Source organism: Podarcis vaucheri, assembly GCF_965113315.1.
Source record: "Podarcis vaucheri genome assembly, chromosome: 1".
NCBI classification, from domain to species: Eukaryota; Metazoa; Chordata; class Lepidosauria; order Squamata; family Lacertidae; genus Podarcis; species Podarcis vaucheri.
In genome coordinates this window covers 40,548,923-40,566,585 of record NC_138759.1, presented here as the reverse complement: position 1 = coordinate 40,566,585, position 17,663 = coordinate 40,548,923, and the positions used below count along the sequence as shown (strand labels likewise).

The window sequence follows — 17,663 nt, the reverse complement described above, 5'->3', positions numbered from 1 at the left end:
AAAATGGATTCACTTCCTATTTGTTAAAAAAAATACCCCAAAACCATTGGCTAAAATTGCCTTCTGTCCACAGAGGGACACCACGGGATGCAACTTACTGTCCTTAGGCTTTGGATGAAAAAATATTATTATTATTATTATTATTATTATTATTATTATTATTATTATTAGAGGAAGCAATAAACTTAGATGCATTTGATCGGGGGGGGGGGGCTGCATCACTAAGTTAGGCTTCCTTGGTGGCCTGGACAGATTTTTACCATGGCCTTGATACATTTTTCCATATTTGGAGGCAAACCAAATAGTGAGTCTCGGCCAATTTTCTGTTGCAAGAAAATCAAGGCATTTCCTACATGAATAAAGCTACTTGATATACCCTATATTATAACTCTATAAATTTTGCCTATATGACATGACATCATTCAGTATCTGCGTATATACAACATCATTGCACTTTGTGCATATTTGATTTTCATCTTCAAAGTTCTGCTTGCCTGAGTCATAGTCCTGTTATGTCATGAATTCAAACTAAAAAAATATCAGAATTTCACATATCAAATGTCGTCTTTTCAAGTAAGCAATGGTTCATTTCATTTAGGCATTTTTGTACTTCCTTATTTCAGGAGTTTTGTAGCATCAGCATTGAAGTGTTTGCTGCCTTCTTGCTTATTTTTGGCTGAAATTTTTGTCTTGCTTAAAAACATGCAATGTGAGAAAAACAACTTACTGAATCAGATCTCTCCTTTTTTTATGTTGAGACACCTGGTCTGAAAAGTGAGCCAAAGCAGGCCAGAAGACTTGTGAGGCGAGGCACAACCTTAATCAACCACATAAAAAGGAATATCAAAAAGTAAGGATAGTGGTATGCAGAGAAAAGTTAAGAGCTCTATGCTCCTCCTTCATTCCAATTCAATATCCTTATTTTAAAAACCTGAGTGTTTTCCTAAAGCCAAATTGTGCGTGTCTTGCCACTTCATTTTTGCTGTTGATAATACATTTTGTCCAGCTTGGTTGGCACACGTTTAGATTACTGAGTTCGTGTTGGGTTTCACGTTGAATATATGAAGGCCCCTTATGCTGGGAGTCAGGCCACTGAGCCATCTAGCTTTTGCACTGACTTCTCTTGCAGTTCCTCTTCAGGTTCTCAGGCGCAGGTCATCTGATGATGCCAGGGATTTGAACTTCGAACCTTATTTATGCATGGGGCTGTGGCCTTTCTCTGTAAATAGCAGTCTTTCAAAACGTAAATTAAGCATTTGACATTGGGTTCTTAAAATGCCATAGAAGTATTCTGTAGGCCACAACTATTACGGACAACTTCCAACCCCCTCTGATCTTAGGTACTTAGGACGACTGTTTCCAGGGACCCAAATTAGAGTGGCTTTGCATTGCTCAGAGTCACATGATTGGCATACTAATTTTGTGTTCATGTCCTATTTGGGCTGCCCATAAGCATCTGTTTGACCACCGTGAGGACAAAATGCTGTGCTAGGTAGGCCTTTGGTTGGATCCAGCAGGACTCTTACATTCTTATTCTAAATTTATTCTCTTGCCAGGAATGCATGATGATGACAGAAGGCTGAATGCTTGTCATACAGAAGTTCTCGTGGCTGCAAAAGATGGGTTTCTTAGATTCTTGTGGTTCTTTTCTGAGAGCGCATTGATGCACACTAGGGAGATTCCAGCTCAGTTCATATGAATGCAGGACTCCTCCTGGTCTATAGAACTATTAGTCTCCAAATCATAGTTCTGTGGTAGCGCATAGGGTGTACAAGGTTCTAGTTTCAGTTCATGGTGTCTCTCATGAGAGTGTGAAGTCAGCTCCTGCCAAAGGCACTGACAAGCTGATGCCAGTCACAGCAACTAATAGCAGTATGTGGAAAACAAAAAATGATTGGCAGTGCTTGGAGCAAAACTGTGGGTGTTTATTCATTTGACAAAGGCTTACCTTTTACTTCTAGATTTTTCTAATTATATACTTGGATTCCCCCCCCCCCCTCAAATCATTTCACATCAGATGTATTTCTCCCCTGAAACTGAGAAACAAGGCTATCCTAAATTTCCAGAAAGTATTCCGTTTACTCTCAACATTGGTTAGTAAAATACCAGATGGGTGCCAGGACACAGTCTAATAAAATATAAGGAAAAGGGATCTATGACTACACACTGCTCGAAATAGTTATTTCAGTCCATCGGGATGTATAGAGAATTGGGAGGATTACAGGCCCTTTAATCCAAACTCCTCACAACCCAGTGTCAGAGGAGTTTGGATTGCATCCTAAACTGGGGAAACAAAAGGTAGACGAATTTAAGGTAATCCAGTTCTATCTGTTTAGTCAACATGCTGACTTGTGATGTCAGGAGATACAGAGCTAAAGGATCAGTGTGTGAGAGAATGATTTGGAACCACAAACAGTTTGGTCTTGGAAATTTTGAGTTTGAGGCAGCCACGAGACATTTGAATAAATATAATAGGTGGAGAGCCAGACTAGACAGTGCAAATGTTGAATGTCTGTTCTTAGGTGGTTTTTCTTCGGCCTGTCAGAAGAATCATCAGAATGTAGAGCATAATGAAGTTGGGTCGGAAGGACCAAGACAGAATAGAGACCCATACATTAGTTAGCAAGATAACATTTGACAAGGATGCTTTCAATAGACTGCAGAAAAAGGAGGGCAGACAACCGTATAGTTGGAAGCAAGAGAGTCAAAGGGAAAGGGTATATGGCATGTCTCAGGCATGTGGTGGTTAAGAAAAGTATACAAATCAGCCAGAGGTTAGAAGAGTCCAGGGATAGGTTCTCCATCCCCTCCAAAATGGGGGAAGAACTTGGAATATTTGATAAGGAACGAGCTGGGGATGGGGAGAGTTATAAAAGGAGAATCATGGTAGTGGTTAAGATGGAGTAGGGTGAAAGGGGAGAGTAGCTGTCTTCTCAGAGGATAACTGATGGGGAAGGAGGAAAGGACCGAGAACAATGGAGGAGAACGAGGTGAGTGCCTCAGCAGAAAGTGAGGAAGAGTTGGAAAGGTAGACCTTAGATGGATAAGATAGGCCGGGTGTTAATTAGAGTGGTGTAATTATGTTGCTTTGGTGGAGAGGATGGCATAGGAGAGGAGACTGGGTGAGCTGTACTCTCCTTTATTTAGACTGTAATTAAATTTTGAACATAAATATACAATTTGTTGGCCTAATAATTTTGTTTGCCAGTCCTAAACCTTGTTTCAAGTGTGTGTGCTTTTTATTTAGAAATAACAATGCATCTCTTTGTGAGATATTTCCTAAAGTAGCTAGTATTTTTGCAAGTATAATCCTGAGTCCCCCCCAGTGCATGTTCAATTTAATGGTGTATTGGCATAGTAGCCCATTTTTCTAATTGCTTTTTAAAAAGCGATAATTTGACTGTTGTATGTAGCGGTTCTCCAAAGATAGATATTATTAAGGTGATGAACAGCTCTGTTTGGCTTTATGCTTATCAGTAACCTTTACTCATAATGTGATATTGTCTGAATGTCTTATTTTGTTCAGCTTTCCCTAGCCCTGATGAAGCCTTAGGCTGCTGTTTCTTTGAGTTACTGATAATTTTTTATCTGATTAACTGACACATTTAGTTGAAATCAGACACAGCCCTTAGGCTGGGCATGGATTTAATTTAAAAAGTATCAAAGGTTTGCACTGTGTGCTGTTTAATCATCATGTTTATCAGGCAAGGAAAAATTACCGGAAGGACCATAGGGAGAGGGTTATCTTAAGGAGCAGTAGCTTGGGAAATTGACAATAACTACAAGGTAATTTACTGCTAACTTTCACTTTCATTAATATAACATTTCCCACTAATAATTACAGTGCATGTAATATACTAATTAAATGGAAAGCATTATCACTAATTTTCTTCTTGCTGAACTCAAGGAATTGTGTAACAAGAGGATTAAAAAGCATGTGTAGTTATACTGTGTTTAATCCACTAGCAAATTGGGCAGCCCGTAGAATTTTGTTATTGCATTCAGTTACTTTCTTATAGCAGTTCTTATGGTCTCTATTTTGGAATTCTTCCTATTTGATCATATTTGGCAGCAAACCATTGAAGCTCAACCTGGAACCTATGGTTTATAACAACTTTAGCTTGGTTGCAAATGCCCCCTTTGGATGGTGAAGTGCTGGAGAGAGTGGTAGCTGAGAAATTGCTTGAGCTCCTAGACTAAATCAAATTACCTAGACTGAATCAACCTTTGTTGCCCTGATGGACTAGCAATGGGGGACTGTGTTTTGGCCCCAGGGTCTTCCTACTGGCTTGTAGTCCAGGGTACAATATTGTCCTCAGTGCTGTTTAATACAAAAGTGAAGCTACTGGGTATGCTCACTCAATGTTCAGGTAAAGTACAGGTAGTGGTTGGCACACAAAATACTATATGAACAAGTCAAGGTAGCAAAGCTTTCAGGACTCTTTATACAACCGCCGAACAGTTACGTAGTTCCAATTTTCAGTGAAGAAGGCATGCTATCCTGCTGCAGAAAAAAGAATAGACTCTTGTGACAAATTAAGTATACTCTGGTTATTTCCCACTTAGACTACTTTAATGTACCGTATTTTTCGCTCTATAACACGCACCCGACCATAACACGCACGTAGTTTTTAGAGGAGGAAAATCCGTAGGCATGCCACCCATAGGCATTCCCTCCATAACACGCACAGACATTTCCTCTTACTTTTTAGGAGGAAAAACGTGAGTGTTATGGTGCAAAAAATATGGTATTCTATGTGGGACTATCTTTGAAGGTGACACAGAAACTACAACTAACCCAGAATGCAGCAGCTAGACTGGTGACTGGGAATGGCTGCCAGGACCATATAATACCAGTCCTGAAAGACCTACATTGGCTCCCAGTATGTTTTTGAGCACAATTCAAAGTGTTGGTGCTGACTTTTAAAGCCCTAAACGGCCTTATCCCTGTATACCTGAAGGAGCGTCTCCACCACCATTGTTCAGCCTGGACACTGAGGTCCAGCTCCGAGGGCCTTCTGGTGGTTCCCTCACTGCGAGAAGTGAAGTTACAGGGAACCAGGCAGAGGGCCTTCTCGGTATGTATGTAAGCAAGAACCATAGCGTTAGAAGGGACCGTGAGGATCATCTAGTCCAGCCCTCTGCAATGCAGGGATCTTTTGCCCAACATTAACACCCAATGCAAGAATCTTTTGCCCAACACCCAAAGCCCTGAATTAAGAGCCTTATGTTCTATTGACTGAGCTATCCCTTGTTAAGGTAGTGGCACCCTGTGGAAAGCTCTCCCATCAGATATCAAGGAAATAGACAGCTTTATGACTTTTAGAAGACATCTGAAGTCAGCCCTGTATAGGGAAGTTTTTTAATATTTGATGTCACGTTGTGTGTTTATATTCTGTTTGAAGCTGCCCAGAGTGGCTGCGGCAGTCCTGTCAGACGGGGTACTACTACTACTACTACTACTACTACTAGCCTACACTTTTGTGGACTTGGTTTTCAGTTGCTATCCATGTTGTCAGTACTTTTGAGGCTTGATAGCACTGACATCATGGTACATTTGATTGACATCCTATGCCCTTATAAAATGTGGGTTTTTGGGGGCGGGGGTTATTGGGTTGTTGTTTTTATTTTGATTATAAATTTTGTGGTTTTATATTTTGATTTTATTTTGTGAAACACCCCAGGACCTCCAGGTATAGGGCAGTATATAAATTCTAATAATAATAATAATAATAATAATAATAATAATAATAATAATAATACATGAATGTACCCTTTCATAACTTTTCCCACACAAAATAATACTATGTCACTATGGTTACTGTTCTGCACATTCACTGCTGCTTATTTGAAAGGGTTCTGCTCTGTAAATTTTGAAGTGCATGCTACATTTTTGTTCTGAGGAGATCACATCAAACAAGCAACCATCCCCCCTCCCCCCAAACTGCAATGCTGTGGTGTTACCATGATGACTCTGGAATACCATGCATTTAACTTAATGGTACTAGTGGTTAACGAGTTGGACCTGTGTGTAACAATTTAAGATAATCCTGTAGATATTTATAATGTGCATTTAGCCGGCGCCTTAAGCACTACAGTCAAGTAATGAAGACGATCACTACTTAAAGCAATGCCTGCTTTTTAAAGTTTAGAAAGGATAGTTTTTTTTCCTTAAAAAGAAATAGACTTTTAAACTTACAGCTACTTTCAAAATGTGTTGTACTAAGTTTTTAAGACACTGTGGGTTCATTCAGTGATGAAGAGACTAATATAGCTGCATATTTATTGTTAAAATATTACTAGAATACTGGAGATGCAGTAGATAATGACTTACTGGTATTTAAGCATTGCTATTACTATGTCCAACTCAGGGCGGGGGATATAATTTATGTATCATAGCTCAGGGTTGGTGAACTTTTTTGACTCAGTGGGCCAAATTTGACATCTGGGCAATATAGTTGATATGTTGGCACCTGTCACTCACGTAGCACCACTGAAGCTTAGCTGGATGTTAGCAATGTAATGCAAAATACATTGCCCTCCTACCTTATCTAACAATTCCTCCGGGAGGGAGCTAAACAACTGGGACACCACCCCTGAAACTTTCCGGTTTTAAGTCTTTGCTTACCACACCTCTCAAGGCAGTGGAATGCAAAACAGGGCATAATTGATGGGTAGATTCATATGAGAGAAGTCAGTCATTTGAATGCCCTGGTCCGGGGCAATTTAGGGTGTTATAGCTAATGACCATCACTAGGGCTGGGTGATATCTGGTTTTTAGCATCGTGATATATCACCAGTTAATCATCAAGATATACTGATATATCACGAAGTCTGAAATAAGAATGCAGCTATGTAGAAGTAGTGGCTGGCTTCATGGTTTTTCCTATATTGTCATTTTTGCCACTGCCTACTCTTATGATTTGCTACCTCTTGTAGGAGGTGGGGAGAGCTGAGCTGATGGAGTTAACAGGGGCTGCAGGAATCGAGAGAAGCTTGGGCTGGCTTCACGGTTTTTCAGTATGATTTTTGCATAGGACACACAGAAATCATGGTTATTGATATATTGCCAGGTCAAAAATTATGAAACGGGTATCACAATATGGACTTCAAACTGGTTTGTGATGATATATCAATATGTCGCCCAGCCCTAACCAGCACTTTGAACTGGGCCCAGAAATAAAACTGGAGATGGTGCTAATTAAAGAAGACTGGAGTAAGATGTTTAGAAAAGTAGATAGCAGAAATTCATCTAGCTGCAGCACTGTTGTGGATATCAGTAGCTCCCAATGATTGCAAAGGCCAACATTTTTGTGACTTATAGCTCTGATATGGGCATCATTTGTATGTAGGGCTATTGGCAGGGTAGGTGGGCAGAGTTGTGTCTCTGATTATGGACTTCAGTTGTCATTCATGTTTTTCCCTTTTCATACCTAAGGTTGAGTGAAAGTCAATACAATCCATGTTATTGGATACGTCATTAACTTTTTTTTTCTGGTTTTTATGTGTATCTCTTCCATTTCAGGATGAGGAGGGTGTGGAAGGTGTTTCTGTAGGGGCCATTCTTTCAGACTACCAGCGGGTCCGTGTAGAAGATGTGTAAGTAAAATTACTCTCTGTGTTACAATGCATAGTAAGCAAGTTGTAGAAGCACCTTTAAGCTATTGTTGCTTTTAATAAAAAAACTAGGATTGCAGAAAAACCACCCAAATTTGAAAAAGAAATATTAAGATTTAGAGTTAAAAATTTATCTAAAATGTATAGGATACTATTAGATTGAGAAACTAAAGAAGAATTTGTGAAATCATCTGTGATCAAATGGGCACAAGATGTGGGTCATCATATTGATCTGAACCTGTGGGAACATTTGTGGGAAATAAATTTAAAATTCACTGCTATTTATGCATTGAAAGAGAAGTGTTTAATAATGGCCCACTTGACGCCAAGTAAAGTAGCTAAAACGTTTAGAACCAAAAGTGACCTATGCTGGAAATGTAAAGAAACAGTTGGCATATTTTATCACTCATGGTAGGTCTTGTAGAATAATAAAAGAATTCAGGGAGATGGTTTATGTCAGGGAACTGACATCAGAGGGAAAGGAGGTGATAGGGCTCCCAGAGACTGGGAGAGACTCAACAGCCAAAGCAGGGACCAGCAGGGGGAGCGCGGGGTCTCTGGAGCAGGATCTCAGGGATACTGAGAGAGATGCAGCAGCGCAGGCAGGAAGCAGGGGGGAGAAAGGGGTGAGAGACACGTCCAGTGAAAATAGTGGGGAGGTGTCAGAAGCAATTGCAGGGAGACCCATGCTTCGTCGGAAGCTGTCACGTCGTGAGTCCAGGAGACGTGTTTCCGTTAAGGAACTTCTTTGTTGGAGGCGTTTCCGCAAACAGCCACTGTCGGACTCTAACAGTGACTAGAGCAGACATGTCTGAGGAGCTCTGTCACACACAGAGGTTTGTGGGGCCGCACAAACTCTGAAGGGGCACCATTTTAAGCACAAGCAGCTAATCATCCCCTAATAGCAGTCCGACAGTCTCTGTACGCTGCCTGTGCAGGAGAAAGCATCATGAGCGACCCAGCCGGAGCCGGAGGAGCTGATCCAAGCTTGGAAGAAAGATGCCGAGCATTGGAGGTCCAACTGGCGCTGCAGACGGCGAGGCTCGAGGAGAGGAGGGCTCAAGATGCAGACAAGAAGGGGAGAACCACTCAGTTCCCCAGAAAGGTACCAGGATTGGTGCAGAAGTTTGGGGGGGACCCCAAGGATTACCATGCCTTTAGGACTGAAATGCAATATGCCCTGAATGTCCAGTTTGATGAGTTCCCTGATGAGGAATCTCGAGTTGCTTTTGTAATTGGGCATCTTGAGAAGGGCGCGCGAGACTGGGTTCGACCCCTGATGGCAACGCACAACGATATCCTAAAGGACACTATGAAATTTTTTCGTGCAATGGATATCATGTTTTCCAGCGACGTTGAGGAAGGGGCGGTGCGCAGACAGTTAATGGCTTGCAAGCAGGGAAGCAGATCTGTCCGTGAGTACTGGACTGAATTTACCATGCTGATTCACAGATTGGGGTGGGATTTATCGGCAGCACCCATTCAGATGCTATTTGAAGAAGGTCTTTCTTCAGCTGTGAAAGACGAGCTGGCCAGGAGCCCCAGGGCGGTGTCTATGGATCAGCTGACCAAATCTGCGCTGACCATTGGAGCGCGCCAGGAGGCAAGAGCCTTGGAGAGGCGGGAAGGGAGAGGGGAACGTTGGAAGGAGTTACGCATTCCAGACATTCCTGAGCCAGCTTTCCCGCCGGCAGAGCCGATGGAAATCGGAACAGCCCGCGCGCGCGCAGTTTCAAAGCCCAGTGAGGGGGCGAAGAAGGAGGGAAAGGGAGCCCGGAAATGCTATCTCTGCCAACAGCCAGGCCACTTTGCCAGAGTCTGCCCCCAGAGGAAGGAATGGCAAGGAATGGTGGGGGCTGTTGAGGGGGAAGAGCAGGGAGAAACGGAGCAGGTAAAAGCCAACGCCTGGTTGCCATCAGGGCACTGCAGCCAGGCCAAAGAGCAGTGAAAGTGCCCCTTCCCCAAGTGCCAGTGCCAGAAGCTCCTCGACCGGCTCTAGTGATTGAAGTGTCGCTAGAGCTGCAAAATGGACACCCCCTAAAAATAAAGGCACTGTTGGACTCAGGCAGCTCCTGCAATTTTATGAGCAAGGAGTTTGCTGCTGAACACCAGATACAGACTATCCCTTTAAGCAACCCCCTGCAGGTGACCACGATCGATGGCAGGGAACTGTTGGGAGGAGGAGTCAGCTTGCAGACCATCCCAATGATAATGAGGGTGGCAAGGCACACAGAACTGATAGCGTTTAATGTGGCCACCTTGGGAGGTGCTCCCATTATTTTGGGAATGAGCTGGCTAGCCCTACATGATCCGCTGGTGGGCTGGCATCAAAGAGTGGTTTCCTTCGGTTCCGCACATTGCTTAGAACACTGCAGGGGGGAAAAGGGGTCAGCAGGGGCCCAAGCCACCCTGGCAGGGACTGAAGTAGTGGAGAAGGGGAAGGTGCCACCACAGTATGCTGATCTCAGCGACGTGTTCAGCGAGAAGGAAGCTGACCAACTACCTCCGCATAGACCCTTTGATTGCCAGATCAATTTACTCCCTGGAGCACAGCTTCCTGTAGGCAAGTTGTATGCCATGTCAGACAGGGAAATGCAGGAGTTGCGAGCGTTCATTGACAAGAACCTGAAGAGGGGCTTCATCAGAGAGTCCAAGGCAGCGGGGGGTAGCCCAGTGTTTTTTGTGGACAAAAAAAACACGGACAAGCCGAGGCTGGTATGTGACTTCCGGGCCTTAAATGCAGTGACAGAGCCGGCGGCTTTTCCTATGCCCAGGATTGATGATATTTTGACCAGGGTGCGGAAGGGAAAGATTTTTACAAAGCTGGACCTAAGGGGGGCGTACAACCTGATACGTATAAGGAAAGGGGATGAATGGAAGACCACCATGTTCACCCCTTTGGGGGCATTTGAATACTTAGTTATGCCTTTTGGATTACAAACCGGCTCCGCGTGTTTTCAAGCTTTCATGAACCACGTACTGGGGCCTTTGCTCTACAAGAATTGCGTGGCCTTCTTAGATGACGTGTTGGTGTATTCGGAGAATGAGGAGCAACATGTGAGAGACGTCAGAGAAGTGTTGAGCAGGCTGCAAGCCAACCGACTGTGGGTGAAACTGGAGAAGTGTCAGTTTCATACCAAGGAGGTGGAATTCCTGGGGTACCGCTTGTCAGACAAAGGGTTGGCCATGGACCCCGGCAAGGTTCAAGCGGTGCTGGAATGGAAAACACCCAAGACCAAGAAGGATGTGCAGAGGTTCCTAGGGTTTGGAAACTTTTATCGTAAGTTCATCCGCAACTTCGCCCACCTGACGGCGCCCATCACGGACTGTCTCAGCAGCAAAAAGAAGTTTGTTTGGACGGGGGAGGCGGAGCGAGCGTTTGAGGAACTGAAAAGGGCCTTCGCCTCTGGCGAACAACTTCTACATGTGGATTTACAAAAAAAGCTGAGGGTCGAAACAGACGCGTCGGACCGAGCCATAGGGGCGGTGCTTCTTCTGCAGCCGGGGAAGGAGGGGTCGGAGTGGCGACCGTGTGCCTTCTTTTCGCGGAAGCTGAACAAGTCTGAGAGGAACTACACGGTGTATGACCGGGAACTTCTTGCAATTTATGAGGCCTTCCGGAGATGGAGGCACCTACTAATTGGTGCACAACAGAAAGTGCAAGTGTGCACGGACCATAAGAATCTAGAGTATTGGAGAACTGCGCGAGTGCTCAACCAACGGCAGTTGAGATGGGCCCAGGAGTTCTCCAAATTTAACTTTGAGATTTGTTACGTACCAGGCCCGGAGAACGTTAGGGCGGACGCTCTCTCACGCAAACCTGAATATTTGGAGGGAGAGGGTGTACCCGAAGAGACCCATGTCATTCCCGAGGACCGCTGGGTGTGTGGGGCGGCACTGGTGGGGCAAAGGGAACTGGTAGAGGGAACGGGGCAGGATGTATACGCCCAGGACAAACTCAGGAGTCTTAGGAGGGAGGGAGACAAACCCGGGGGTTTTGAGGAGAGAAATGGGGCGTTGTACTACAAGGGAGCGTTATACATACCTGAAGGGGAATTGAGGGAAAAGGTACTCAAGCAACTGCACGATAACCCCACAGCAGGGCATTTTGGGCAACACAAAACCATGTGGCTGGTTACCAGGGAATTCTGGTGGCCCAAGGTCAGGGAAGATGTGCGTGAATATGTGAGAGGGTGTGACCGTTGCCAACGAGCCAAGGGGGAGAGGCGGGCACCGGCAGGTTTATTAGAACCACTACCCACGCCGGAAAGACCGTGGGAGGCAGTGGCAATAGATTTTATGACTGATCTGCCCAGGTCCAAAGGGAAAACAGCCATTATGGTGGTGGTAGATCTGTTAACCAAGATGGCACACTTTATAGCCTGCTCACATGCGGTCACAGCAGAAGAAACCGCCAAATTGTTTGTGGAAAATGTGTTTAGGTTGCATGGCGCCCCCTTGAGGGTGGTTTCGGACCGAGGGAAACAATTTACTTCCAGGTTCTGGAGGAAGCTCATGAGCTTACTGCATGTAGAGGTTAATTTCTCTACTGCCCGTCATCCAGAAACCAACGGGCAGGCGGAAAGAGCTAATGGTGTCCTCCAGCAATATTTGAGGTGTTATGTTAATGACAGAGAGAATGATTGGGTGGAGAAGCTGGCGTTGGCAGAATTTGCTTACAACAATGCAGAGAACGTGTCCACGGGAATGAGCCCTTTTTTGGCAAATCACGGGTGTCATCCCCGAGCCTTCCCAGGGGGGGAGGGGGAGAACTGGAGCGTTCCAGCAGCAGAACAGTTCGTTGAAGAAATGGAAGCGATCCATCGCCAACTCCAACTTAATTTAAACCGAGCGAAGGAGGAATATAAGAGGCAGGCAGACAAAACCAGAAGGGAAGGGGAAAGCCTTAGGGTGGGAGACCAGGTGTGGCTGTCCACCCAAGGGTTACCATTTAAAGGAGGTTGTAAGAAGTTAAGACCCAAAAGACTGGGCCCATTTGAAGTCACGCAACAGGTCAACCCAGTGGCTTTCAGACTCCGGTTACCGAACCACATGAAGTTGCACCCAGTGTTCCACAGATCGTTGCTGTCACCGTATATAGGGGACAGAGAGGGGAGGGTCAATAGGGGACCAGCGATGGAGGAAAAAGAACACAGCTACCATGCAGCGGAGATCCTAGATTCCAGGTGGAAAGGAGAGCAAGTAGAGTATTTGGTAATGTGGGAAGGGGAACCGGAGTCGGAAAACACCTGGGTCAGGGCAGAGGATGTAGATGACGAGGTTCTAATTGAAACTTTTCATCAGAGGTTCCCTCGAAAACCCCAGCCAGTGGCGAGGTTCCGGAGGGAATACTTCGCCACCACAGACGAAGAAGAGGAGTTGGAGGGGTTCTCCGATTCCGAGGTGGAGGAGGATTCAGCGAGTCGGAACAAAGACCGATGGAGGGAGATGTTCGAGACGTCGGAAGATGAAGAGGATTCGTTTCGGGGTTTCAGCTCCTCACCGCCCAGAGGAGAGGGAGGGGGCGGGGGGGAAGGGGGCCCTGGAGGGGAGGTGGATGTCAGGGAACTGACATCAGAGGGAAAGGAGGTGATAGGGCTCCCAGAGACTGGGAGAGACTCAACAGCCAAAGCAGGGACCAGCAGGGGGAGCGCGGGGTCTCTGGAGCAGGATCTCAGGGATACTGAGAGAGATGCAGCAGCGCAGGCAGGAAGCAGGGGGGAGAAAGGGGTGAGAGACACGTCCAGTGAAAATAGTGGGGAGGTGTCAGAAGCAATTGCAGGGAGACCCATGCTTCGTCGGAAGCTGTCACGTCGTGAGTCCAGGAGACGTGTTTCCGTTAAGGAACTTCTTTGTTGGAGGCGTTTCCGCAAACAGCCACTGTCGGACTCTAACAGTGACTAGAGCAGACATGTCTGAGGAGCTCTGTCACACACAGAGGTTTGTGGGGCCGCACAAACTCTGAAGGGGCACCATTTTAAGCACAAGCAGCTAATCATCCCCTAATAGTTTATAACGAATTTAAGAAAATGTTTAAAAGAACGTTTCCTAAAAACCCAGAAGCTTTCCTTCTGGGGATAATAACAGTAGAAATACCAAAAAATCAAACTAATCTATGGATGTATGTGACTACAGCTAGTAGCACAAAATTAGAGAACTGATGTAGTACCATCAAGAGAAGAATGGCACCTATAATATATAGAACATGCCAGCATGACAAATAGATTAAAAAATAAAAATGGTAAGAATTTAAAAGAGGACTAGACATTATATACAGAATATATGCAGAAATATTATAACAAGAAAATAAGTCTAACAGACTGAAAAAAAATAGTACTCATCAGTAGATGTGACACAGTGTAAGATATAAAAATAATTTAGTAGAATAAGAAAACGCAGTCAAAAAGACAATAGATAGGAAACCAGAGAAGAGTAGAAGGGAAGTTAAAATTAAGGTTTATAAGAGTCAGTTAAATTGGAGGAATAAGTTATGTTGTTGTTGTTGTTGTTGTTGTTGTTGTTGTTATTATCATCATCATCATCATCTATTTCTTACTATTATGTGTCTGACTGTAACATATGATGCATTGATGATATGATAAAACAGAAAGGCAAATATATATTTTTTTTAAAAAGGGTTGTGTAAAATAGAACATGAATTGCAACATGCTATTTGCATATGGTTTTTCTTTTCTTTGTGTACTTATCTACATTGAATGTGAATTAAAGCTGCTGTACAATTCTTCTATACTAGCCAACATAAAATTGGGAAAGAGCTATAATCCTTCCAATTTTTTACTCTTTTTGTTGGCTTGCATATTTGTATTGTTTTGCCCATTGGCTACTTTGCTTGGAGTCAGTGGGATGTTTTTGAGACTCGGGTAAAAATGGTCTGCTTGAGGATGAAAGGTCTGATTGGACAAATATCACTCCTCTAATTGGGGAAATACTGCAGTGCATGCTTTTAATGTACACTTTGCTTGTAAAGGATTGTACCTGGGATGTAGTTGGAATTTTTATTCTATTTGTCTTTTTTCTCTATGCCTGTAAGATGCTGCTGTCAGATTAGAATAGGCTCTTTCCGATGCAATGAGCAGATTCATCTGCCATAACATATACTAAGCCTATGGTTTTCAGTAATAATCTGACAAATTTCTGCTTAAAATATCTCCATTAGAGGTGCATCCAATTTTTTTTGTGGCCCACACTTCACCTTTCTGTAGCTTATATTTATATTCTGTCCATCTGCTTCCATTTGAGTGAAGAGGAAGGTGAGAACCATTGTAGGCTATTGCAGTCTATGCCTGAGCAGCAGCAGTTTTGGCGTAAGGTTCACCTATGGACATATAGATGCCCTCCTACGAGTGCAGGTTTTCACTCCTGGTGTAATTAGTGAAGAAATAAGTGTGGAAACTTATGGAATTGCTTCTTTAACCTGTGATGGTACTTATTGTTGTTTAAAAATTAAGTACTGTTTATAGCAGGAATGGAGGACCACTGACCTTCATCATGTTTTTGGTCTCCATCTCCCATTAATCCCAGCTAATATGGTCAATATTCAGGGATTGCAGAAGTTGTAGCCCAACGTCTGAAGACCTCTGGTGTCAGAACTCTGACTTAAAGTTTCAGGCATATTAAATGCCTAAAATGTATTGAGCAGTGTTCGGGGGGGGGGGCGGGGAAGGTTTCTGCACTATCTAAGGAATGTGGAGTGAAAAAAGGGATGAATAAAAGGAACTGCATTATGCAGATTTTTGGATGGTAAGAAAATAAATTTAACTAAATACGATAAAAAGTTAGAAGCCAGTGGGGAGAAAGACACAGCATAAATATGATCACAGAACAGGCGAGAAAAATTCAGCAAGCAGCGCCGTCCTCTATGAAAACTTAATAAAGAAAGGTAGGAAATGGTATGACCAATTAAATGCAATACTCAAGGCAATATAGAACAAAGACTTGGCTTGATATTTTGTTAGTTGCAAAAGACAGTAAAGGGCAAGTTTTTGAATTGTATACATATGATTAGGAAAACCAAAAGTGGTAATGACACTCCTTGTACCTGATTAGAAGACTGAAGAAGGGTTAGCGGTGGTTTGCACATCATGATAAGCTAGGTTTGCTTTGTGCACTGCTCGGATTGGGTCAACTCTTCCTTACTTTGCTGTGCTGGAATGAAATGAAGCATGGCCCCAGCTTAGTGCTACACACATTTTGTTTCTCTCCAAACCATGAAACAAAGCCCAAGAGAAGCCATGTTGTGTGCAGTCTATGTAAGGGTGGTAGGAAAGAATATGAGGGAACAAGTAGGAGAAGCCGTTTCATATGCTGCTTGTGTGAAGGTGTCTAGAGAAGGCAAGTGCAGTAGAAAGGAACAAGAGCAGGATCTGTGGAATAGCAGCAAAAAGCAAAACCAAGGGATTTAAAATTAGGGAAAGCGGGAATACCAGAAAGAACATAAATCAAGAGAAAATAGAACCATGCCCCAAACAGTCAATGTTAAGGTGTGTGTGAGAGAGAGATAAATTGATTTGAAACTGAAGAGCAATAACAAATAGAAGGGAAAATAAGTGGCAGCACCTGAGGTGAGCTCCAAAATGGCGTGTCCTGACAAGGGAAGCTCCCACGTTCATTTCAATGAACAACACCAGTTTGCATGCACATTCATTTCTGTGTATGAATGTGATCTCTCCACTTCAATAAATAGAACTTAGGCCCAAGATATCTGTATGGGCATCTTCAGTAACAATGATCTCAGGACTAGGCTGCTAGCATCTAGTGCAGGCACCCCCAAACTTGGCCTTCCAGCTGTTTTGGGACTACAACTCCCATCTGTTAGGATATTTCCGTTCCACCTTAAAAGGGAGCAGGCTTTGTGAGTCACAGAGTCTGTGTATTTCCTGTTCACAGGAAGTTTATGTTTTCTGTTGCTTTCGTTTCTGTCTCTCGGTGCCTGAAGCAGGCGGTCATGTTTTTTCTTTGTTCTGACCAACGCTGAATAAACTTAAATAATGCTCTCCTGCGTGCCTCTTTCGCTGTGCATTATCTGCTGATAAGAGCGTGCATCAGCTCTGGAATGTGGCAAGCTATTTCTGGAGCTCGTGTCACTAATTGCTGATACTGCGTGTCTACGGGAGATCGATGAACGTCCGGAGGCGACTTGGGGCCATGATGGACTTTGTCTCCCTGGCAGTATCCCAACACCATCATCTCTAGCTAACAGGACCAGCGGTCAGGGATGATGGAAATTGTAGTTCCAAAACAGCTGGAGGGGCGAGTTTGGGGATGCCTGATCTAGTGAGTAATCCTCACTAGCCTATGCATTGCTACTGAGAACTAAGCCCACTGAGTTCAGTGGAATTCCTCCAAGGTATATAGCAGTTGTTCCCAATTAGCTAAGTACTGTGGAACCACTGTTGTTCAAAAGCCAAGCCATGGACCCCCTACTTTTTGAAAATGTTGATACATCTGTGGTAGTTTCAGTTCTGTGAATGGCACCACCATACCCTACAACATGTCCCAGCGCAAAACCAGGAGGCACGTCTTCTGTTGCACGAGTCACGTGACCTGTGCGAGTGCACAGTGTCCAAAACCACATGTTTTTAGGCACCACGATCTCATGTGAGGGGTGTTTCTGGCCACAATCTCACGTGTTCTGGGATGCTGTGCTCTCACACGAAAGCATGGCCATCCAAAATTGGATGTTCCAGACAGTTGATGGGTATGTGTATTAGACCCCATGGGTGGGCTGTGTGACCACCAATTGGGTATACCACTGGTATGTAGGATAGACTTGGTAGGTTTACAAGGGGCATGGTTCTTAGGTTTTGATGTCTTAGTCCCGATTTAACCTGTTTGATGGTTATATTGTCAATTAGTAGTTTGTACATGTTCTTTGTGGTAATTAAGCATGATTTTAGTTTAGTAATGTGATGGTAGCTCCTGTGGCCTCTTATGGGAGAAAATGTACAAACTCACACATTCACTTACACAAATATGAGTTCCTTTCAATTCAGCTGGTCTTATTTCTACTTCTTATAGTAGCAGAT

At 44.0% G+C, this 17,663-nt stretch overlaps 1 protein-coding gene across 1 annotated transcript in view; it reads left to right on the top strand.

Moving 5' to 3' along the window:
* DPH6 (diphthamine biosynthesis 6) overlaps positions 1 to 17,663 on the top strand; it is a 245,867-nt gene that overhangs the window by 42,561 nt on the left and 185,643 nt on the right. Inside the window, exon 4 of the mRNA XM_082241429.1 lies at positions 7,526 to 7,599. Within this exon, the coding sequence (XP_082097555.1) occupies positions 7,526 to 7,599 (74 nt within the window). The remainder of the gene's footprint in view (positions 1 to 7,525; positions 7,600 to 17,663) is intronic.